This window comes from Heptranchias perlo, chromosome 16 (assembly GCF_035084215.1).
Source record: "Heptranchias perlo isolate sHepPer1 chromosome 16, sHepPer1.hap1, whole genome shotgun sequence".
NCBI lineage: Eukaryota > Metazoa > Chordata > Chondrichthyes > Hexanchiformes > Hexanchidae > Heptranchias > Heptranchias perlo.
The window spans coordinates 21932105-21954854 of record NC_090340.1 but is presented as its reverse complement, the minus strand read 5'-3'; the positions used below and the strand labels follow the sequence as shown (position 1 = coordinate 21954854).

Sequence of the window (22750 nt, the reverse complement as noted above, 5' to 3'; positions counted from 1 at the left end):
AATGGCCAGCCAGGTAGGTAGAGAACACACATATTATAATATATTGTATATATAGTTTCATCGTGGTTAAAACAACAGTCTTGACTTTCAGCAGGTGTATCCACTAATTGATTGGGGTGGTGGTACTGAGGGTATTTTTCTATTTCAGTACCGGTTAATGATGAGTGTTGATATACTGGCCTTCTCATGCCTCCAAATTTAAGATAATTTTTGCAAAGAAAGATTGATTTTCTATAGGTTCACTGGATCAATAAGAGTTCTAATGTATTAATCAAAGGCTGTGCCTGAGAGGAAGAAAGCATTGCTTCGACATTGGCACTGGTAGAAAGGGTGAACTAGCTGGTACCTCACCCTCCTTTTGACTGGCCAGTGCTTCAAGTGAGAAATTTGCATTTCTGTGGAGTGCTGGATTTGGATTTACTAACCTGTAAAATCACAGCTAACATCAGTTTCTATTAGGTCGTGCACTAATGTAATAAATTCCTATCAAATATAGGAAACTTTTAGCTTAGAATCGTAGAATAGAATCATAGAATCTTACAGCTCAGAAGGAGGCCATTCAGCCCGTTATGCCTGTGCCAGCTCTTTGAAAGAGCTGTCCAATTTAGTCCCACACCCCAGATTTTTCTCCATAGCCCTGCAAATTAGACATGTCCAATTGTCTTTTGAAAGTTCCTATGGAATCTGTTTCCACCACCCTTTCAGGTAGTGCATTCCAGGTCTTAACAACCCTCTGCGTGAAAAAAATTCTCCTCACTTCCCCTCTAGTTCTTTTGCTAATTATTTTAAATCTATGACCTCTGGTTACTGACCCACTTGCCACAGTTTCTCCCTATTTTCTGTATCAAAACCCCTCATTATTTTGAATATCTCTATTAAGTCTCCCATTAACCTTCTCTGTTCTAAGGAGAACAATGCAGCTTCTCCAAACTCTCCACATAACTGAAGTCCCTCATCCCTGGTATCATCCTGGTAAACCTCCTCTGTACCCTCTCCAAGGTCTTGACATCCTTCCTAAAGTATGGTGCCCAGAATTGTGCACAATACTCCAGCTGAGTCCTAACCAGTGATTTGTAAAGGTTTAGCATGACTTCCTTGTTTTTGTATTCAATGCCCCTACTTACAAAGCCAAGTATCCCATACGCTTTCTTAACCACGTTATCAACTTGCCCTGCCACCTTCAAATGTGTGACTATGCACCCCCAGGTCCCTCTGCTCTTGCACTCTCCTCAAAATAGTACCATTTAGATTATACTATCTCTCCACGTTGATCCTCCTAAAGTGCATCACTTCACACTTATCCGCATTAAATTGCATCTGCCATGTGTCTGCCCATTTCACCAGTCTGTCTGTGTCCTCCTGAAGCTTGCTTCACATTATAATCAATTGCTCCCCAGTGAGAACCCTTTTACCACATTGAAATTACAGGAAGAATCTTACATTGCACAATTCCTTGTCTACAGTCAAGTTTAATGAAAGATTAACACATGACTGGTTTCAAAACAATTGAATACAGACAGACAATGGCCCAGAAATTGCTCCGAGTGGCGAACCAACAGTCCTCGTCGCTCCATCGACTTACACTAACCCACTAACTTACCGTAGTCTTTACTGGGTGCTCTTCCTCTAATAGGAGGCAGAGAAGAGCCCAGTGTTAACTCCACAAAGCTAGGGCCCATGGGAGGGACGAGAGGATCACTCTCACCCCTCCACCAATCAGATTGCAGCATTTTTGACACGCTGCAAAGATTTTCTGCAGGTTGAATGTAAAATCCAGGAATTGAAAGATACAACAATAAAATCATTTGTTAAAACAGTTATTGACCTCAAAAAAGTGAAGATAAGAAATAATCGGATTAAATTAAAGTAAAAAGATAATGTTTATTTTTAAAAACAAATTAATGACCAAAAATGATTAAAATAAGGAGTAATGAAACTCCACATTTTAAAAGTTAATTTTGAATTGTTTGGCAGTCATTAAGACTTACCGCACTGTTAAAACGTAGTTTAGGCCTGGTGTTTTTAAGTTTACCTGTTTTGTGATGATATTAGTTACTTTCCAGCTGGGCAGAAGAGCAAGTTGGTGCTGGTCCATTGATTCCAGTCGGTGATATCCCTTTAATTCGAAATTGTCGGTGATATCCCTTTAATTCGAAATTGTCATATCGCCAGCGAATCAGGAGGAGCAAGTTCCGGATCTCACTGCACATATGCGAAGGCCAGAACTTGCCCCTCGATTTCGCCGCTAACAACGGTGAGCGCTGTTGAGCTCACTGTTCTTTTTTTAAGCAATTTCTGGACTATGTCTTGCCATAACTGGATAGCTTCTGAAACAAACCAATGCTTTGTTCAGAACGAGTGGACATTGTGCAGTCAGCACGGAAAACATTTTCATTTAACAGGGATACAACAAAGATAAAAGGAAAAAGCATGGGTCAAAGCGTAATTTGCATCAGGACTCATGAGTTCTGATGAAGAGTCCCACCAGAGACAACAGCTCATCGCTCCCTTTCAGATGTGAATCAACCTGCTGTGTGTTTTCCGCATATTTGATTTGCGAATACAATAGGTGTCGATTCAAAACCACAAACCCTTTTGTCTCACTGTGACATATCCTAAAAATGTATCAAATGAGAACTAATTGGGCCTCAACCTTCCAGTGTGCAGCGTGAGGCTTATTTTCATTATTCAGGACAGTGGTACTACACGTAGAAGGCAGGAATGCTTGGACTCAAGTAATGGAACAGCAAATAAAAACATGCATTTATACAGCACCTTTAATGTAGAAAATCGTCCCAAGGCGATTACGCAGAGGTGTAATAAAAAAAAGGAAGATAAGTCAAAGAAGGAGTTGTTAGGAGGGGCGACCAAAAGCTTGGTCAAAGAGATGGATTTTAAGGAGTGTCTTAAAGGAGGAGAGAGAGTTGAAGAGGTTTAGGGAGGGAAATCTAGGTGACTGAAGGCATGGCTGCCAATGGTGGGGTAAAGGAAGGGGCACAAGAAATCATAGAGTCATAGAGTTATACAGCACGGATAGAGGCCCTTCGGCCCATCGTGTCCGCGCCGGCCATCAGCCCTGTCTACTCTAATCCCATATTCCAGCATTTGGTCCGTTGCCTTGTATGCTATGGCATTTCAAGTGCTCATCCAAATGCTTCTTGAATGTTGTGAGGGTTCCTGCCTCCACAACCCTTTCAGGCAGTGAGTTCCAGACTCCAACCACCCTCTGGGTGAAAAGGTTCTTTCTCAAATCCCCTCTAAACCTCCCGCCTTTTACCTTGAATCTATGTCCCCTTGTTATAGAACCCTCAACGAAGGGAAAAAGCTCCTTAGTATCCATCCTATCTGTGCCCCTCATAATTTTGTACACCTCAATCTTGTCCCCCCTCAGCCTCCTCTGCTCCAAGGAAAACAAACCCAATCTTCCCAGTCTCTCTTCATAGCTGAAGCGCTCCAGCCCTGGTAACATCCTGGTGAATCTCCTCTGCACCCTCTCCAAAGCGATCACATCCTTCCTGTAATGTGGCGACCAGAACTGCACACAGTACTCCAGCTGTGGCCTAACCAGTGTTTTATACAGCTCCATCATAACCTCCTTGCTCTTATATTCTATGCCTCGGCTAATAAAGGCAAGTATCCCATATGCCTTCTTTACCACCTTATCTACCTGTTCCGTCGCCTTCAGGGATCTGTGAACTTGCACACCAAGATCCCTCTGACCCTCTGTCTTGCCTAGGGTCCTCCCATTCATTGTGTATTCCCTTGCCTTGTTAGTCCCTCCAAAGTGCATCACCTCGCACTTTTCCGGGTTAAATTCCATTTGCCACTGTTCCGCCCATCTGACCAACCCATCTATATCGTCCTGCAGACTGAGGCTATCCTCCTCGCTATTTACCACCCTACCAATCTTTGTATCATCAGCGAACTTACTGATCATTCCTTTTACATTCATATCCAAGTCGTTAATGTAGACCACAAACAGCAAGGGAACCAGCACCGATCCCTGTGGTACCCCACTGGCCACAGGCTTCCAGTCACAAAAACAACCTTCGACCATCACCCTCTGCCTTCTGCCACTAAGCCAGTTTTGTATCCAAAGTGCCAAGGCACCCTGGATTCCATGGGCTCGTACCTTCTTGACCAGTCTCCTGTGGGGGACTTTATCGAAGGCCTTAATGAAATCCATGTATACCACATCCACTGCGTTACCCTCATCCACACGCCTAGTCACCCCCTCAAAAAATTCAATCAAATTAGTCAGACATGATCTTCCCTTGACAAAGCCATGTTGACTATCCCTGATTAATCCTTGCTTCTCCAAGTGGAGACTAATTTTGTCCTTCAGAATTTTTTCCAATAATTTTCCTACCACTGATGTTAGGCTCACTGGCCTGTAGTTCCCCGGTTTTTCCCTACTCCCCTTCTTGAATAATGGTACTACATTAGCGGTTCTCCAGTCCTCTGGCACATCCCCTGTGGCCAGAGAGGTTCTGAATATATGTGTCAGAGCCCCCGCAATCTCCTCCTTTGCCTCACACAGTAGCCTGGGATACATTTCGTCCGGGCCTGGGGATTTATCCATTTTTAGGCCTGCTAAAACCGCCAATACCTCCTCCCGCTCGATGTTAATATGTTCGAGTATATCACAGTCCCCCTGCCGTATTTCTCTGTCTACATCGTCCTTCTCCATAGTGAAAACAGATGCAAAAAATTCATTTAGAACCCCTCCTACATCTGCCGGCTCCACACACAGATTGCCATTTTTGTCCCTAATGGGCCCTATTTTTTCCCTCGTCATCCTCTTACCCTTAATATACTTATAAAACATCTTAGGATTTTCCTTTATTTTGCTCGCCAGTGTTATTTCATGGCCCCTCCTTGATCTCCTAATTTCTTTTTTAAGTATCCCCCTGCACTTTTTGTACTCCTCTAGGGTTTCCTCCGTCTTTAGCCTTTTGTATCTGCCAAAAGCCCTCCTTTTTTTCCTAATCCATTCTCGTATATCCCCTGACATCCAAGGTTCCCTGGAGTTCTTGGAACCACCCTTGACCTTTACGGGAACATGTTGCCATTGTATGGTCTCAATCTCCCTTCTGAAAGACTCCCATTGCTCCGATGCGGATTTTCCTACAAGCAGCTGATTCCAGTCCATTTTGGCCAGATCCTGCCTTATCCTATTAAAATCGGCCTTCCCCCAATTTAGAACCTTTATTTCCGGCCCCTCCCTGTCCTTTTCCATGACCACCTTAAATCTCACCGAATTATGGTCACTGTCACCAAAGTGCTCACCTACTAGCACTTCTTCCACTTGGCCGGCCACATTCCCTAGAATTAGGTCCAGTACCGCCCCCTCTCTTGTAGGACTTTCTACATGCTGGCTCAAAAAGCTCTCCTGGATGCACGTTAAGAATTTTGTACCCTCTAAGCCTTTTACACTCTGAGTATCCCAGTTAATATTGGGGAAATTGAAATCCCCCACTATTATTACCCTATTATTTGCACAATTTTCTGAGATTTGCCTACATATCTGTTCCTCTATCTCCCCCAGTCAGAGGAACGAAGAGTTCTGGGGGGTGGGGGGTGTTGTGGGACTTAAGATTACAGAGCTAGGGAGGGCAAGGCCATGAAGAAATTTAAATATAAGGAGAGATACAGCTGGTGTGTCGTCAGGTACATTGAAAGCTGACCCCGTGTTTACAGACGATATCACCAAGGGGCAGCATGTATTTGAATAAGAGTAAGAACATAAGAACATAAGAAATAGGAGCAGGAGTAGGCCAATCGGCCCTTCGAGCCTGCTCCGCCATTTAATAAGATCATGGCTGATCTGATCCTAACCTCAAATCTAATTTCATGTCCACTTTCCTGCCCACTCCCCGTAACCCCTAATTCCCTTCACTTCTAGGAAACTGTCTATTTCTGCTTTGAATTTATTCAATGATTTAGCTTCCACAGCTTCCTGGGGCAGCAAATTCCACAGACCTACCACCTTCTGAGTGAAGAAGTTTCTCCTCATCTCAGTTTTGAAAGAGCAGCCCCTTATTCTAAGATTATGCCCCCTAGTTCTAGTTTCATCCAACCTTGGGAACATCCTTACCGCATCCACCCGATCAAGCCCCTTCACAATCTTATATGTTTCAATAAGATCGCATCTCATTCTTCTGAATTCCAATGAGTAGAGTCCCAATCTACTCAACCTCTCCTCATATGTCCACCCCCTCATCCCCGGGATTAACCGAGTGAACCTTCTTTGTACTGCCTCGAGAGCAAGTATGTCTTTTCTTAAGTATGGACACCAAAACTGTATGCAGTATTCCAGGTGCGGTCTCACCAATACCCTATATAACTGCAGCAATACCTCCCTGTTTTTATATTCTATCCCCCTAGCGATAAACGCCAACATTCCGTTGGCCTTCTTGATCAACTGCTGCACCTGCATACTAACTTTTTGATTTTCTTGCACTAGGACCCCCAGATCCCTTTGTACTGCAGTACTTTCCAGTCTCTTGCCATCAAGAAAATAACTTGCTCTCTGGTTTTTCCTGCCAAAGTGCATAACCTCACATTTTCCAATATTGTATTTCATCTGCCAAATCTCCGCCCACTCACCCAGCCTGTCTATATCCCCCTGCAGGTTTTTTTATGTCCTCCTCACTCTCTACTCTCTAGTAAGGGGAATACCGTATTATTGTGAGGTGGGATAAGAAGCAATTGTTGGAGAAGTTCTGGCTGTGATTAGATAGATAAGAGTATAATGAAGCTAAGGCATTCTCACTGAGCTGCACTACAGAGGAGAGGTGTTAGTGTGTCAAAGGCTGCAAGGGAGCAAAAAGTGGGTCTCATGGACAAGGTGAGCCCAGAGAGGAGAAACAAGAGAGAAGCTAGAGAGAGACTTTAGTTCAGGGCTAGGGCAGGAGGTCCCTGGGGGGAGGTTTGGCTCTGTGGGCAAATGGAAAAGGGGAAACAGCAGAGGCAGCTGAACAGATGATCTCAATCTTAGTGACAAAGAAGTCCATGAGCTTCTCGCATTTGTTGGAGGTGGGGGTGGAGGGGGCGATGGAAAGGGGCTTTAGGGAGACATTTGGTAATGGAGAAAAGAAGCCACAGTTATCTTTTCTCTCCAGGATGATCCTGGGGTAGTGGATGGTTTTGGCAGAGAAGCGTAAGGCCTGTTAGTGCTTGATGTAGGCAGCCAGATCTGGTGGATAACTAAACCAGTTGTGCGACAGCTACACTCAGGTCTACGGCCCCTGGACTTGAGGGAGTGATGGTTGGGGCTGTACCGGGGGGAATGACCAAGATTGGAGAGAGTAAAGGTTTTGCTGCAGACAAAGGCCTCAAAAGATGGAACGGGGGAGAGATTGAGCAGATCGAGGGCTGCAAAAGTATTGTGGTGAATGAAGGGCCAAAGGCTAGACAGTTGGGAGTTTGAAAGTGCGGTTGTAAGTGATAACACAAAACTTAGTTAGGTTATGAAGTAAAATCGCTCCTATCTATCAGTTTGTTCCGTTATCATCCTTTCCTGCATAATGATCCCGCTTACTGTCATGTGAATGTATCAAGGTATTATAATCCTGCATCACAAAGCACCCAGCAATGTTCCTTGATATTCTTTGCTAAGTTAATTTAAAAATCAATATATATCTCCTCTCATGTTTATTTTCAATAAGGAAAATTAATAAACTTTGTTAAAGAGCTCCCGAATGGCCAAATACAACACATACTAAGCCATGTGACCCAGAAGATCCCAGATTCAACCTCGGATCGGCTGAGTTAACCAATCTCTGACTGGGCAGCGTTTAGCACACTACAGTTTGCCTCAGGGTACCTTGAGAAATTGCTCCGTGCATAGAATGGACAGTGCACTCGGAATGCACCCGATCACATGGCTGCAAAGAAAGCCCCAAATTCGTGCAAATTCATTAATTAAAATAAGATGCACTGTTGATTGGGCTGTGGGGTTGGTGTCAATTTTGCCCATTCCTGATGCGATTTAAAGGCACCCTGCCACTCTTAAAGAGGAAGTCCACTTTGGCTGCAGGCAACTATCTGTGGACAATGGAGAAGCTGCAAGGGCCCCCCGGTTTTCAGATACTGCTTTGGAGGATTTGGTGGAGGTGGTTGGCTGGAGGAGGCGCATCTTCTATCCACCAGGATGCAGGAAGATTTCCAGGCAAACTCTGCATGAGTGGGCAGAAGTGGCATAATGCATTAGTGCGTGGAGTATCGCCTCCAAGACATGGCTGCAATTCAGGAAGAAGTTCAATGACCTCACGAGGATAGCTAAGGTAAGCCTCCCAACTCAAATTTATCATTACTCTCTGCTTAGCCTTGCACTACCTGTTGCCCCAGCACTCACTACCCTTCCCTCCCTCGATTAACATCACTCTCCTCCAAGTACTGCACCACATTTCACTCCGTCTCCTTCTGCTCCTACCACAGCACTCTGCACCAGCTACTCTCCTCACTATTATGCTCTTCACCTCCTCACCTCTGCCACCTTGAACACACCAACAATACTATTCTATCCTTACTTGCACCTCCTCAAAACATCTCACTGCTCTAACTCTGACATGCTCCTTTATTTTTTGCAGGTCAAGGTTGCACACAATAACAGGGAGCAGACAAATGTAAGGAATCTTACAACACCAGGTTATAGTCCAACAGTTTTATTTGAAAATCACAAGCTTTCGGAGGCTTTCTCCTTCGTCAGGTCACCTGACGAAGGAGATAATCTCCGAAAGCTTGTGATTTTCAAATAAAATTGTTGGACTATAACCTGGTGTTGTAAGATTCCTTACATTTTTCCACCCCAGTACATTACCGGCATCTCCACATCAGGGAGCAGACAGCCACAGGAGGCGGGCCACACTTCATCCATGTGCTGTCCCCACTTCAAGAGCAGGTCATGGACATTGTGGGCAGGGGTTATGTCAGGAGTGTGGCGTCTGGCGAGGCTGGAGGACAAGAACTGTGGGGTTTTTAACCATCTTCCCCTCTTTCCTTTCTCACTTAAGTCTCACCTCTCCACGCAGTATGACAGATTGCAGCTGCGTTCAGACGCCACTCATCTGTCTCTGTTCACCCATGCCACCAAATGCCAACTCTTTTCCCTTGACGAGGAGGCAAAGGTGCAACCGACTGACCCAAACTGACCCTGGATTGAAGTCTAATTTGATACTGGAACTTTAAAAGTTAAACCCAGTGGAAAAGTCAGTCAATCCAATAGTTTGAAGACTGCTCTCTGTGTTTCATTTCTTCTTGCTTTCAATTTTTCATAAAGATTAAAAATTGGAATTATCGGCATTTAATATCTACATTGCTATGATTTTCTTTGGCTGATTTTTCCCTCCTGGTGTTGTGCATTATTCTAATTGGTCTATTGTGCTTATTTTGTTGCATAAAAATCATTAAAGACAAATAAATCACTAAGGGAAAGATTATTTTTTGCTAAATTGACAGCATTGAAAAATTAAAAATTTTTGCTTCAGTGATGCTATGTTCAGCAGCCTCTTCTGAAATTTAATTTTTTTCTCCTTCTAAGTATACCGTTTGATGGCCATGTAATTACTCTGTTATCGTATAGTCATGTATAATTTTTGCTGTCTTAAGTTGTCCCAATTGGTGCACCATTCACAAAAAGCACAAAAGCCATCACTTTACAGCAGTGGCATTTACAACATGGTTCAGGGGTCATTTATAGGCCATCTTCTCTCCTGTGGACCAGGGCAAGCCAGCTACTCCAAGACAGTGTCAGCCTTGGCTCAGTGCTAGTACTCTTGCCTCTGAGTCAGAAGGTTGTGGGTTCAAGTCCCACTCCAGAGACTTGAGCACATAATCCAGGCTAACACTTCAGTACAATACTGAGGGAGTGCTGCACTGTAGGAGGTGCTGTCATTTGGATGCTGTCCTGGCCAATATATATCCCTCAACCAACATCACTGAACAGATTATCTGATCACTATTTAATTTCTGATTGTGAGACCTTGCTGTGTGCAAATTGATTGCCATGTTTCCCTACATTACAATCGTGACTTCAAAAAAGTACTTCATTGGCTGTAAAGCACTTTGTGACGTCATGAAAGGCACTATATAAATGCAAGTTCTTTCTTTATTTAAGAGTCTCTGGAATTTCCACAGCTAGGATTCAGTGTTTTCCTTCTCATTCTCCAGAATGGGAAAGTAATGGAATGCAACTGCGTGCAGTGACGCATCTGAAAGACCAGCTTTCAGTGTTGGGCACAGACCCACGATCCATGCTGAAATATGTGAGAACGCTCCTCGGTGCAGTACCAACGGAGTGATGCTTTGGCCTGTCATAGAATCTTACAGCACAGAAGGAGGCCATTCAGCCCATCGTGCCTGTGCTGGCTTGTTGAAAGAACTATCCAGTTACTCTCACTCTCCTCTTTCCCCATAGCCCTGCAATTTTTTCCTTTTCAGATATATATCTAATTCTCTTTTGAAAGTTACTATTGAATCTGCTTCCACCAACCTTTCAGGCAGTGCATTCCAAATCATAACAATTCACTATGTAAAAAAAACCTCCTTATCTCCCCTCTGTTTCTTTTGACAATTATCTTAAATCTGTATCCTTTGGTTACTGACCCTCCTGCGAGTGGAAACAGTTTCTCCCTATTTACTCTATCAAAACCCCTCATAATTTTGAACACCTCTATTAAATCTATCTTTAACTTTCTCTGCTCTAAGGAGAACAACCCCAGCTTCTCTCGTGTCTCCACATAACTGAAGTCCCTCCTACCTGGTACCATTCTAGTGAATCTCCTCTGCACCATCTCCAAGGACTTGACATCCTTCCTAAAGTGTGGTGCCTAGAATGGGACACAATACTCCAGCTGAGGCCTAACCAGTGATTTATAAAGGTTTACCATAATTTCCTTTCTTTTGTACTTTATGCCTCTATTTATAAAGCCAAGGATCCCATATGCCTTTTTAACAGCCTTCTCACCTTGTCCTGCCACCTTCAAGGATTTCTATACCTAAACGCCCAGGCCTCTCTGTTCCTGCACCTCCTTTAAAATTGTACTTAAATAAAAAGGATAGTGAGTTAATGTATGTAAATCAGGCACCAATCTATCAGCCAGTTGGTGCGGTACTGCTTTAAGTGCATTATTAAGCAAGACAGCTTCTTCCAGATTCCAGAAATAAACCCATAAGACAAGTTCTACAAAGCAGGAAGATACTAGGGTACTCTCCTAGATGAGCATTAATTTCTAACAGGAAGCTATTATTTTTGTGATAACACTGTTTGATAGCAGCCTGTTGTAATGAATGTTTCAATACATCAGTTTACTGACAGCATGGGGCTTTACTAAAGGAACGGGCTCAGAATGTGATACAAATCATGAATATATATGAAACGCATACAATCTTCAACAAGTCCAACTCCAGTTCCTATCTCTACAAATTGAGCGTAAATAAACTTCCATTGATAAGCACAGGATGTTCACAAAGGAACGTTTCACTGAGGTCAATAGACTCTCCAGTCACTTGCATGCCACAGATTTAGAGCCATGCCTACTCTTATTATTAGCCAACTTGCCTCCATCCTTCACGTCATTCAGAACTCTACAACCAGAAATCCCTGTGGACAATTTGATTGATTGAGTTTCCTGTTATCTATTAGAATTCCTGGTGCTGGTCCACAGGCTGTCAATCTAGAGATCATAAGCTCACTTATCCAATCACATATGGAAACATTTTATTTGCTTTTATTTTGTACATTATGAAGGACTTTAACATGTTTGCAGTCTTGTCATAACACTGATATAACTACAGTGGTGTAATCATACAGATTAATTATAATAAATTATTATGAATCTCCGCATTTAAAAAAAAAACAACTCTAAGGTCAGACGCCATACCTGCACAAAGTCTGGACACCCATCACTCCTGTCCTCTCCCAACTTGACTGGCTCCCTCTGCCCCAAAGATTTATTTCATGATACTTGTCCTCATTTTCAAATCCTTCCATGGCCTTGCATCACCCTATTTAGGAAGTCTTCTCCTGCCACATGTCCCTCTGGATTACCGCTTGTTCCCTGCTTCATCATCGGAGGCTGATTGATCAGATACCTCACAGCTGTCCTCTGGAACTCCCCGCACCTTCCTACCTCTCCCTTGTCTTCAAAAGGCCTTTTGCAGATCTCTCTCTCTGACTGTACATTCCATCTCTCCTGCCAAGCTCTCTCACCTCCTGACCGCTGCCCACCTCTCCCTCCCCTGTAAGGTGCTCCTAGATGTCCTTTTGTGTAAGGAGGGCTACACAAACCCAAGTTGCTGTTTGTTGCTGTTGTGTATGGAATGGTTAACATTTAATGAGATTACCTCAGCCACTTTGCAGCCAATGATATATTTTCAGATTAAATACTGGCTTTCCCATTTTTAATCCAGGGATATTCCAGTGTCATGGCAACAGATATAGCCACAAGAAACATCCATCAAACACCTATTGGATCTGAGACATTTCATTCAAACTCCATCTGTGTCCTATGGGGAACAGTTCAGTCAGATTGATGCACTCGGGACAGTACAACTGGTGTCCGGATTTATCATCTGCTGAAGTGCATCTGTAACCAATTAACACTGATGTTTTGAACAGTAAGCATTTGGTAGAAAAACACTCGCAATCTGTAACAAAACAATAGATGTATTATGTTTTGTACAAGCCACCGTCTGCAGAAATGTGGCTTTTGAAAATCAAGATAAATAAGGATAGAATGTACTTGAAAAGTGATGGCCCACCTCAGGTCCTTTACACTTAACCTTTTCATTCAGTAAATGTACATTTCAGAGCTTGCCATAGCAACGTGGCTCTTAAAATAACTGCAAATCAGACCAGGAGAAATCATCATTATGATCATTGCAAACCAAGTGCAGAATAAAGAACGAGGAAACACAGGCTGAATTAGCTGTCACTCAGATTTAATAATTCACCTCACCAAAATAAATCTGAATATCTGAAAGAATAAAAAGCAACTCGTCATTCATTGAGAGACCTTTCCAGCCTTAGAATTCCAGTGGAAATCTGGAACTCTCTCCCCCAAAAAGCTGTCAAAGCTTGGTCAATTGAAAATTTCAAAACTGAGATTGATAGATTTTTGTGAGGCAAGGGTATTAGGGGATATGGAACCAAGGCAGGTAGATGGAGTTAAGATACATAGTATCATAGTAGGTAGAGCACAGGAGGAGGCCATTGTGCCTGTGCCTGCTCTTTGAAAGAGCTATCCAATTAGTCCCATTCCCCTGCTCTTTCCCCATAGTCCTGTAAATTTTTCCTTTTCAAATATTTATCCAATTCCCTTTTGAAAGTTACTATTGAATCTGCTTCCACCATCCTTTCAGGCAGTGCATTCCAGATCATTACAACTTGCTACATAAAGAAATGTTTCCTCATGTCGCCTCTGGCTCTTTTGTCGATAATTTTAAATCTGTCCTCTGGTTACTGGCCCGTCTGCCACTGGAAACAGTTTTTCCTTGTTTACTCTGTCAAAACTGTTCATGATTTTGAACACCTCTATCAAATTTCCCCTTAACCTTCTCTGTTCTAAGGAGAACCACCCCAGCTTCTCCATTCTCTTCACATAACTGAAGTCCCTCATCCCTGGTACCATTCTAGTAAATCTCTTCTGAACCCTCTCTAAGGCCTTGACATCCTTCCTAAAGTGGGTACCCAGAATTGAACACAATATTCCAGCTGAGGCTTAACCAGTGATTTATAAAGGTTTAGCATAACTTCCTTGCTTTTGTACTCTATGCCTCTACTAATAAAGTCCAGGATCCCATATGCTTTTTTTAACAGCCTTCTCAACATGTCCTGCCACCTTCAAAGATTTGTGTACATATACCCCCAGGTGTCCCTGTTGAAGCACCCCCTTTAGAATTGTACCATTTAGTTTATATTGCCTCTCCTCATTCTTCCTACCAAAATGCATCACTTCACACTTCTTTGCATTAAATTTCATCTGCCTTGTGTCTGCCCATTTCACCATGACTACACATTTTCAGTGTAGTCCAGTACATGCGCCTAAAAGGCAAACACTCCACTTGTGTAGTTATGCAACCATGGTCAACATATGAGGTAAGATACAGCATAAAGCTAAAAGAGGCTTACGCAAATGCAAAGAAAAGTGGAAATCCAACAGACTGAGAGAGTTATAAAAAGCAACAAAGGAATACAAAGAGCTGCTTGAAAGGGAATACGACACAAACTTGCAAGGGATATTAAGCCTAACAGTAAATGTTTTTATAAATATATTACGAGAAAGAGAGTGGGTAAGGGAAATGTGGGACCTATTAAATACACAGGTGATACTATAATAGACAACAAGAAAATGGAAGACTTGTTAAATGAATATTACAGATTAACCATGATCCAATTAAATAGCGGAACAGGCTCGAGGGCCTGAATGGCCTACTCCTGTTCCTAGGTTCCTAGGTCAATCTATGGAACAGAATCCCTAGGGAGCTGGTGGAAGTTGTTCGTGTTGAAATCGTTCAATTGCAAATTAAATAGATTTCCTTCAGAAAATAAGATTTTGGGATACGGTATATGAATAATTTGAAACATGACCTGTGGTAAGTGTAGCAAGCTTGGGAGGAAAAGGTGACTTTGGACCTATGGTTCCCAACCCTCTGCACCACTGGGATTTTCCTTGCCTCATGTCTGGGTCTGTTGTAGACTAATTGATAGAGATTGATTGCTATGATTAGTCAACAACTCCATTATCATTGTATCATGCAACAACCAAGATGGTAGATGGACCTTGGTTTCTTTTGTCTAGCAATTCCTATGTTCCTATCACGTCTGTTTCCTTCTTCTTGCATTTACATGGCCTTCATGTTCTTCCCTCAGACCAAAAATTCCCAAAGAACTGAGCTGTGGACTACATGGTAACCAAGTCATAAATCAAAAATCAGGACGGACCCTGACCTGAGAACGAGCTGACTTGTTCCACTTTCCACCTTGGCTTACCAACAGTGCAGCTAGAAACTGAGATCACAACGTATCAAATAAAAAAATGAAAAAAATAAAACTATAAGTGCTGGAAATTTGAAACAAAAACACAAAATGACGGAAATGCACAGCAAGTCAGTCAGGACAGATTAATATTTCAGGCAGATCCTGTCTTTTTCTCTTTACAGATGCTGACTGACCCTATGTGTATTTCCAGCATTTTCTGTTTTTGTTTCATTGAAAAAAATAACTTGCATTCATATAGCCCCTTTCAGCTCCCTAGGACATCCCAAAGTGCTTCAGAGGCAAGGAAGCCCCTTTTTTGTTTTGAAGTGCAGTTGCTGTTGAAAGTCAGGCAAGTGCCAAATCCCACACAGCAAGGCCCCACAAGCAGCAATGAGATAAATGACCAGATACTCTGTTTTTAGTGATGTTGGTTGAGGGGGTAAATATTGGCCAGGACTCTGGGGAGAACTGCCCTGCTCTTCTTCGAAATAGTGCCATGAAGATATTCTACAGTGGGGGCTAGCTTCAGGATTGGGGGCTTGTGTATCCACACCACCAACTCCCCGTAGTTCCATTTACGACTGTGAGGAACCTAAGAGTAAAGGGCAGAAGTTAACAAACAACGCCTTGCTGAACCCTTCATAACAGAAGGCACCAGGATGAAAACATTTGAATCAATACGTTTCTTTTGCTATTTTATGTTTGGGAGAAAGGGGGATCGGGCCACAAGGACTAAATCTGATGCTTCCCAACCATAAATCATTCACAGACAACATTATCATTCTCAAGGCCAACTAATGAGAGGAATACATGAGACCTCCTGCTGCAGTTTAATTGATTCATCTTTTTTCCTAGGACATCTGTTGCAGTTGCAAAAGTGATGTTAATTTTCCCTAAAAACTAGCTCATTTACATCATGCACACAGACGATGCCCTATTAGATTTGTTTATTTATGTAGTTTAGCCAGAGGCAAATTAGCAGAAAACAGAATTCAACAATATTAAAATCAATTTAATTAAAATGTTTCCAGGACCTAATGGCCCCGGATTTAGTGTGGTCTGAAAACTCCAGGAGTTTGAATCCACCTGACCGGAGGCCTTCAAAACCCAGCCGTATCTCCCAGCTCAGCTCATTGACTTCACGCTTGTGTGAGCACCTGGCAGGATTACTGCTTCCAATTAGGCACTCACTCATTAACGGATAGGAGCTCGTGAACTGATGCAGGTCTTAAAAGCCTGCAGAAATTTAAAGGGGCACCTGTTTTTCTTAATGGTGGCTGCTGAGTCAGTGGCAGAAGCCAAAGAAAGTATCTGGGAGCAGTCGTGGCAGCAGCTTCAAGGAAGGTGGGGGGGGCTGTAGAAATCTACAGGTTCGTCGGCCCCAGGGGTTTTATAAAGTAAATTTGAGGAGAGTGGTCTGGGTGAACATGGAGTACAAGTGAGCAGGAGCAGGTGGGGGGGGGCGGCAGAAGATGAGCGAGAGACAGCTGGCCAGAGCATCAGATCGCAGCTGGTGAGGGCCAGGGTCCTGATTCCTGAGGTCATGCTTTTAAAAGAAAGGCACCTTCTGGGCATGAAAGATTGTTGGAATCACCGGGGAGTGTGCTGAACAGCTTATAACATGTCACGAGTTGGCTTGACTCAACTGGTAGCACTTTCGCCTCAGAAGGTTGTGAGTTCAAACCCTGACAGGGAGTTGAGCACATAATCTAGTCCGACACTTGAGTGCAGCACTGAGGGAGTGCTGCATTATTGGATGCGATATTAAACCGAGGCCCTGTCTGTCTGTTCGGCTGGATATATAAGATCCTCTGGGACTATTTGAGGAAGAACAAGGTGTCCTGGCCAACATTTATCCCTTAGCCAACATTGCTAAAAAATATGATTTGGTCGTTCATTGTTTGTGGTGCCTCGCTGTGCACAAATTGGCTGTCACGTTTAACACCAGTGCTGAGGTGCTGTATAAAAGCAGGTTCTTTCCTCTTTCTTTATTATATAGCGGATGTGAGGAGGAATCCAAGTGTTCTTCCCTTCCTCTAAGTAACACACATGTAGAGTGGTATTCCGAAGGGGGCACAGGGTTATGGTGGGAGTTCCAAACTGTAACCCAAAGACCCCCTTATTCCACACGGTGTAGCACAAATCCAGCAAAAACCGCTAACAAATACCAACAAAAGCTACCGTAGATTTGCAAATGGAAACCAAACTTCCATTTATTAGCACCTGCCTATTTCAATCAGGAGCTTCCTCTGCACGCTCGTTCACCTGCTGGAAATCCACATCTTGTCCGACTTTCCATCCCATCGTGGCCCAGGAACTGGCACATACAGGGTGTTAATGGTACAGAAAATTTGCCTCTATATTTCAGAAATGTTGCCTATTTATTGCACTCCCCACCTCATACTCCATACCATTAAACCTCATACACTAGGTATATGTTGAGGGGCAACATGTCTTTTCCCAAAGTGGGAGGTAAGAAGGGACATCGCATGTGTTGGAATGTACTATATAGCAAGAGCCTGGTATGGAATCAAACCAAATCAAACCACAACAGTGAAGCTCATATTGGCATTACCTTAACCATGTGATTTAACAGCAGGATCAAACCCCAGAATATCTTATTCTTTATCAGATATGCAGACTTTATGATTACCTTGCATTATTTAACACATGCTGTTTTGGTGCTATTGAGGGAGTTATGATGGACAGCGACAGTCATCCAGCTTCCACGATTTGACAAGTAGAGATATCAGAGATATCATTCAGTTTAATACACAGCTTTTATAAATGACACTCTTCTCATACACCATAGCACAACCTTCCCTCCTCCATTTCACAGTCTTTAGGAGTCATACAAGCAGATTCTAGAGGAAGTACTTTATACAGGTCTTTTTTTATGACAAAATCACAAGAAATGTGCTTTATCCAAACTCGAGATGTATAAGTGAGCCAAATTGGGTGGGGTGAAGAAAGAGTGTTCATTGTAGCTTTATCATACCCCAGTAATTGGATTTGAACAATGCTGCGTTCAAACAGAAGAGATTTCTATTGTATCATATAATATATTCAGAACTTCATATTCTTCATGTTCTGGTTGGATATTAGATTAATATTGGTAACATCAGTCTGTGTCCTCAGATATGATAAACTGTCACTATCAATTGTACAAACAATCGTGCAGTCTGTTCACTGCAGCATTTACTCAATCCAAAAAAGCAAAATGGTCACAATAAAAAAATCAAGGTCCACTTGTTAAGTTCAATTTACGATAGAGTGAGCAGGGTAATTCACTTCCAACTTTCGATTTTCACTTTGTGCACTGATGGAGGTGACAGATGACAGTGCTGGAGAACAGAGGCTTTCCATTCCTGTGCCGTGTGCCAGTATCAGGCACTGCCGGATCAGTCACAGCATGGGCCTGATAAATAGCAACGGTGCCTCTACTTCTCCCCGAGTACCTTAATGTCAGACGAGTACCCTCCTCTCCTGCTTCAATAGGACATTTCTATTTCCCACACCAGCATCCTTATGGCATGAGTGAAACTGCCAACGTGTCAAATTGTGGGCAATTTTGTGCCGTGGTCCACGCCCAGTGCAACTCAATTGAGATTGCCAAAAATTGCCAAATTTCATACTGGCCATCAGATAAGGGAGACTTTCACTCGGTGAGTTTGAGCAGAATGTGAACCAGAGTCCAAGAGGTGAAACCCAAGCTCACCTACAGCATCGTCTAGTCACTTCATCTCCCTTCAGTTATTAAGATCTCCAGTGTGCACATAACTAATTTGCCAAGCAAGTTTATACTCGATTAAATAGCCCTATAGTCTAGTTGTTAAAAAAAAATTTAATCATTGTAGTTCAGCCCATTTAATCCTTTAAGCCACAATTTGATTGAATTTAGAACATTTATTCCACCAATTAGGATCTTTGAGAAGAAAGTGTTAGTGTGACAATAACGACTGATCACACTCAGTGTGAAGAATGAAAGAAAGCTGTTCAGTCTAACAACTGAATTTAACGACTAAAGGAACAGCTTTAACAAAACATGGTAACTATCTGAATATTTAAATCTGTGTTCAAATACGTATTGATGTGACTCTCCCTCTCTGTGGGGAAGGGCTTGGTATCCCACTGGGTACCTCGTCTGCCATTCCCCCCCACTGGGTACCTCGTCTGCCATTCCCCCCCACTGGGTACCTCGTCTGCCATTCCCCCCCACTGGGTACCTCGTCTGCCATTCCCCCCCACTGGGTACCTCATCTGCCATCCCCCCCCCACTGGGTACCTCATCTGCCATTCCCCTCCACTGGGTACCTCGTCTGCCATTCCCCCCCACTGGGTACCTCGTCTGCCATCCCCCCCCCACTGGGTACCTCATCTGCCATTCCCCCCCACTGGGTACCTCGTCTGCCATTCCCCCCCCACTGGGTACCTCGTCTGCCATCCCCCCCCCACTGGGTACCTCATCTGCCATTCCCCCCCACTGGGTACCTCGTCTTCCATTCCCCCCCACTGGGTACCTCGTCTGCCATTCCCCCCCACTGGGTACCTCGTCTGCCATTCCCCCCCACTGGGTACCTTGTCTGCCATTCCCCTCCACTGGGTACCTCGTCTGCCATTCCCCCCCACTGGGTACCTCGTCTGCCATCCCCCCCCCACTGGGTACCTCATCTGCCATTCCCCCCCACTGGGTACCTCGTCTGCCATTCCCCCCCCACTGGGTACCTCGTCTGCCATCCCCCCCCCACTGGGTACCTCATCTGCCATTCCCCCCCACTGGGTACCTCGTCTTCCATTCCCCCCCACTGGGTACCTCGTCTGCCATTCCCCCCCACTGGGTACCTCGTCTGCCATTCCCCCCCACTGGGTACCTTGTCTGCCATTCCCCTCCACTAGGCACTTCATCTCCCATCCCCCCATTTGGTACCTCGTCTGCCATCCCCCCCACTTGGTACTTGGTCTGCCATCCCCCTCACTTGGTACCTCATCTGCCACCCCCCCCCCACCACTTGGTACTTTGTCTGCCATCCCCCCCACTTAGTACCTCGTCTGCCATCCCCCCACTTGGTACCTCGTCTGCCATCCCCCCCCCCCCCCCCACTTGGTACTCTGCCTCAGTGGCATCGCTGAGATTTGGAACTCACTGCATAGGAAGTCACAGCTGTAATCCCGTGCCCTACCGTACCATTGCTCCAATGTATTACATAACCACACCACCCAGGATTACACATTTAAATATTATATGCATGGATCAGTAGTATGAATGATTAGATGGTGCTTTGACATTAGAACTCTGTTAAAATCAGGTTGTTGTTTAACTCGAGTTAGCCATGTTTAAACTAAGAGTCTTTTGCTATCACGGTATCAGTCGTGGTGAACAGAAGGAAAACAAGCAGGGAACACATTCCCCTTCCCCAACAACTTGCTCAATATCTCTATTCACGACAATTGATTGGAGGTAGCAAGGGTCAGTAGTTAAGAAATTGAACCCAATCGTAGACCATGAAGAAAGGTAATGAAGTCTGTAATAGTTAGAGGAAATAGTTCCTTTTTAAACAGGATAGCAGGCAGCATGCAACACATTGTGACTCCCAACTCTCTCCGAGTGAGATTGCCAATGCAGTGTAAGATTGCAGGCCGCAACACTGAGGACTTGTGAATATCCAAGCTCGGTTCATGTAGGACTCTGACATCCAGCAGAGAAAGGAGACTTTCATCCCAACAGTCTGGATGGGATTTGAATCAGGCAAACACATAAGAGTTGGAAAGGCAACTTCCTAACTCATTGTACCACCCAGCCCCTCCACCAACGTCCATTTAAAATATGGGCTCTCAACAGACCCAGACAAACTCAGTTACAATCATTTATAAAGGGTGATTGCAATACCACAAATAATTGTAAATAACGGTTGATATCAAAATTTGAGAGCCTTACCTTCCAGTCAGGAGGCAATTGTGCACCAAAACCTAGGGCTGGAAACATCTTGTCGCTGTGGGGCGAGAGAAGGGAGGATGAAAGAGAGAAAAAGAATACATAATTGATCTCTTCATTCAATAAAATCAAGAGTGCTAATATTTCTTTTCACACCAATTATGTGAGAAGAACAGCTACACGTGGAATATTTCAAATGTCAGAACCATTAACAACTTTAAAGTGCAATAGGGCTGATGTACAAAATTCTGAAAAAGTCTCATACTCATGTCACACGATTGTTAATAGGGCAAAATAATTTGCAGAAAAATACAGTTCGTCTCCTTTATCTGTTACTGACGTTATAAACAACTAAAACAGTTCATGAAACTAAAGGCCAAATATCTTTATTGACTTACCGAGGGGGAAAACTATGTAGCAAACACACACGCATAGAATGCATCTGGTGCATGTCACATTTGGGTGTCACATTGTTCTATATGCAAATTTTGTGTCATTTTTTTTTAAAAAGCTCAACAAACAGAGAAAGGTGGCCCATCATTTCTAATCTGTACAGAAACTGCCCCAGGCACAAAAAATATCTTGAACCAGGAGTCAGATTGTCTGTAGCCCTTCATTTACATTAGCAATCCTCACACTTAAAAAGACCAGAAAGACAGCCAGTCAGATCTGTAACTGACCTAAGCGGTGAATTCAAGAATGCAGAGCATTAATACCTTGTAGCTTCAGAACCACATGACACGGGGAAAGAAGAGGAAGTCCCATAGGACCAGAGGCACCAATGCCAAAGGTGTGACCAGCAGCAAGAGGAGCTTAGAGTCCCCAACGGAAAACAGCGACCACTCCTCGACTGATGAACAAGGAAAGAGGAGGAAATGCCACCTTCATCAAAGGAAGTGGCAAAACGCGATGGTGACCAGCGACACCGACAATACGCTCCAGCTCCACGAAGTTGGGAGCAGCAACACCAGGAGCAGCGACGTGCCCAGTGCAACCCAACTCCGGGATTCCGGGATTAGCGACGCAGAGAGCGAGGTCTCCCAACTCCGGGCAACTGGGAGAAGTACGATGGCCACGGAGAGTGAACCACAAGCGAAGGCCGAGGAGCTGGTCCTGGCCAGATTTCACGAACGCAACACCCCATGAGACCCCGGCCTCGAACCCCGAGTGTGGACCCTCCCCCAATGGAGGACAAGCCTCCTTCCTCAGCCCAAAGACCGCCAGCAGTTCCTGCACACGACACAAACGCAGAATCTGGACCGAGGGTTTGAAATGGATGATAACGTAGAACCCGGACTGATGCAATTGTAAGACCTTAATGTTTGTCCCTTTGTATTTTTAAAATGGATTTAAAAATTGCATCCATAAACATGCGTAGTATCAAATCGACTACGTGATGTGCTGCGACGCTGAACTCCCTGTCCAGGGTCAAGAGGCACCTGCAGTTCTTGCAGGAGTGTGGGGTCCCGTACATTAGCAACTACCATCAGTGGACCCGGGGCAGTTGATCTGGTCGGGAGGCAATGATAGTCATTCCTTGGGTCTGGGGATTTTGCTGTGAGGAGGCCAATTCACCATCACTGAGGTTAAGGAGGTGGTGGGGGGCCGCCTGCTCGTGGCAGACGTTCTGTACAAGAATGCCCCACTCCGACTGATCAATGTGTACACCCCGACCCTCAGGTACCCTTCGTCGTCCAGTACTTCCCTGGAGCGGAGAAACTACACCATGTTCTCCGCAGCCTTCAACATGTCATCGATGACGACGAACACCTCGCTAAGGCCATCCCCACGCCTCCACTGCTCGCCTTTAAACAGCCACCCAACCTCAAACAGAC

The 22750-nt window shown here is 44.1% G+C and overlaps 1 protein-coding gene across 2 annotated transcripts in view; it reads right to left on the bottom strand.

The window, feature by feature from the left end:
- The window catches only part of cpne2 (copine II), a 202152-nt gene that overhangs the window by 62746 nt on the left and 116656 nt on the right, over positions 1–22750 (bottom strand). For both annotated transcript variants that reach the window (XM_067997780.1, XM_067997781.1), the window contains one exon: positions 20919–20973. In XM_067997780.1, coding sequence (XP_067853881.1) covers positions 20919–20973 — 55 coding nt within the window. The remainder of the gene's footprint in view (positions 1–20918; positions 20974–22750) is intronic.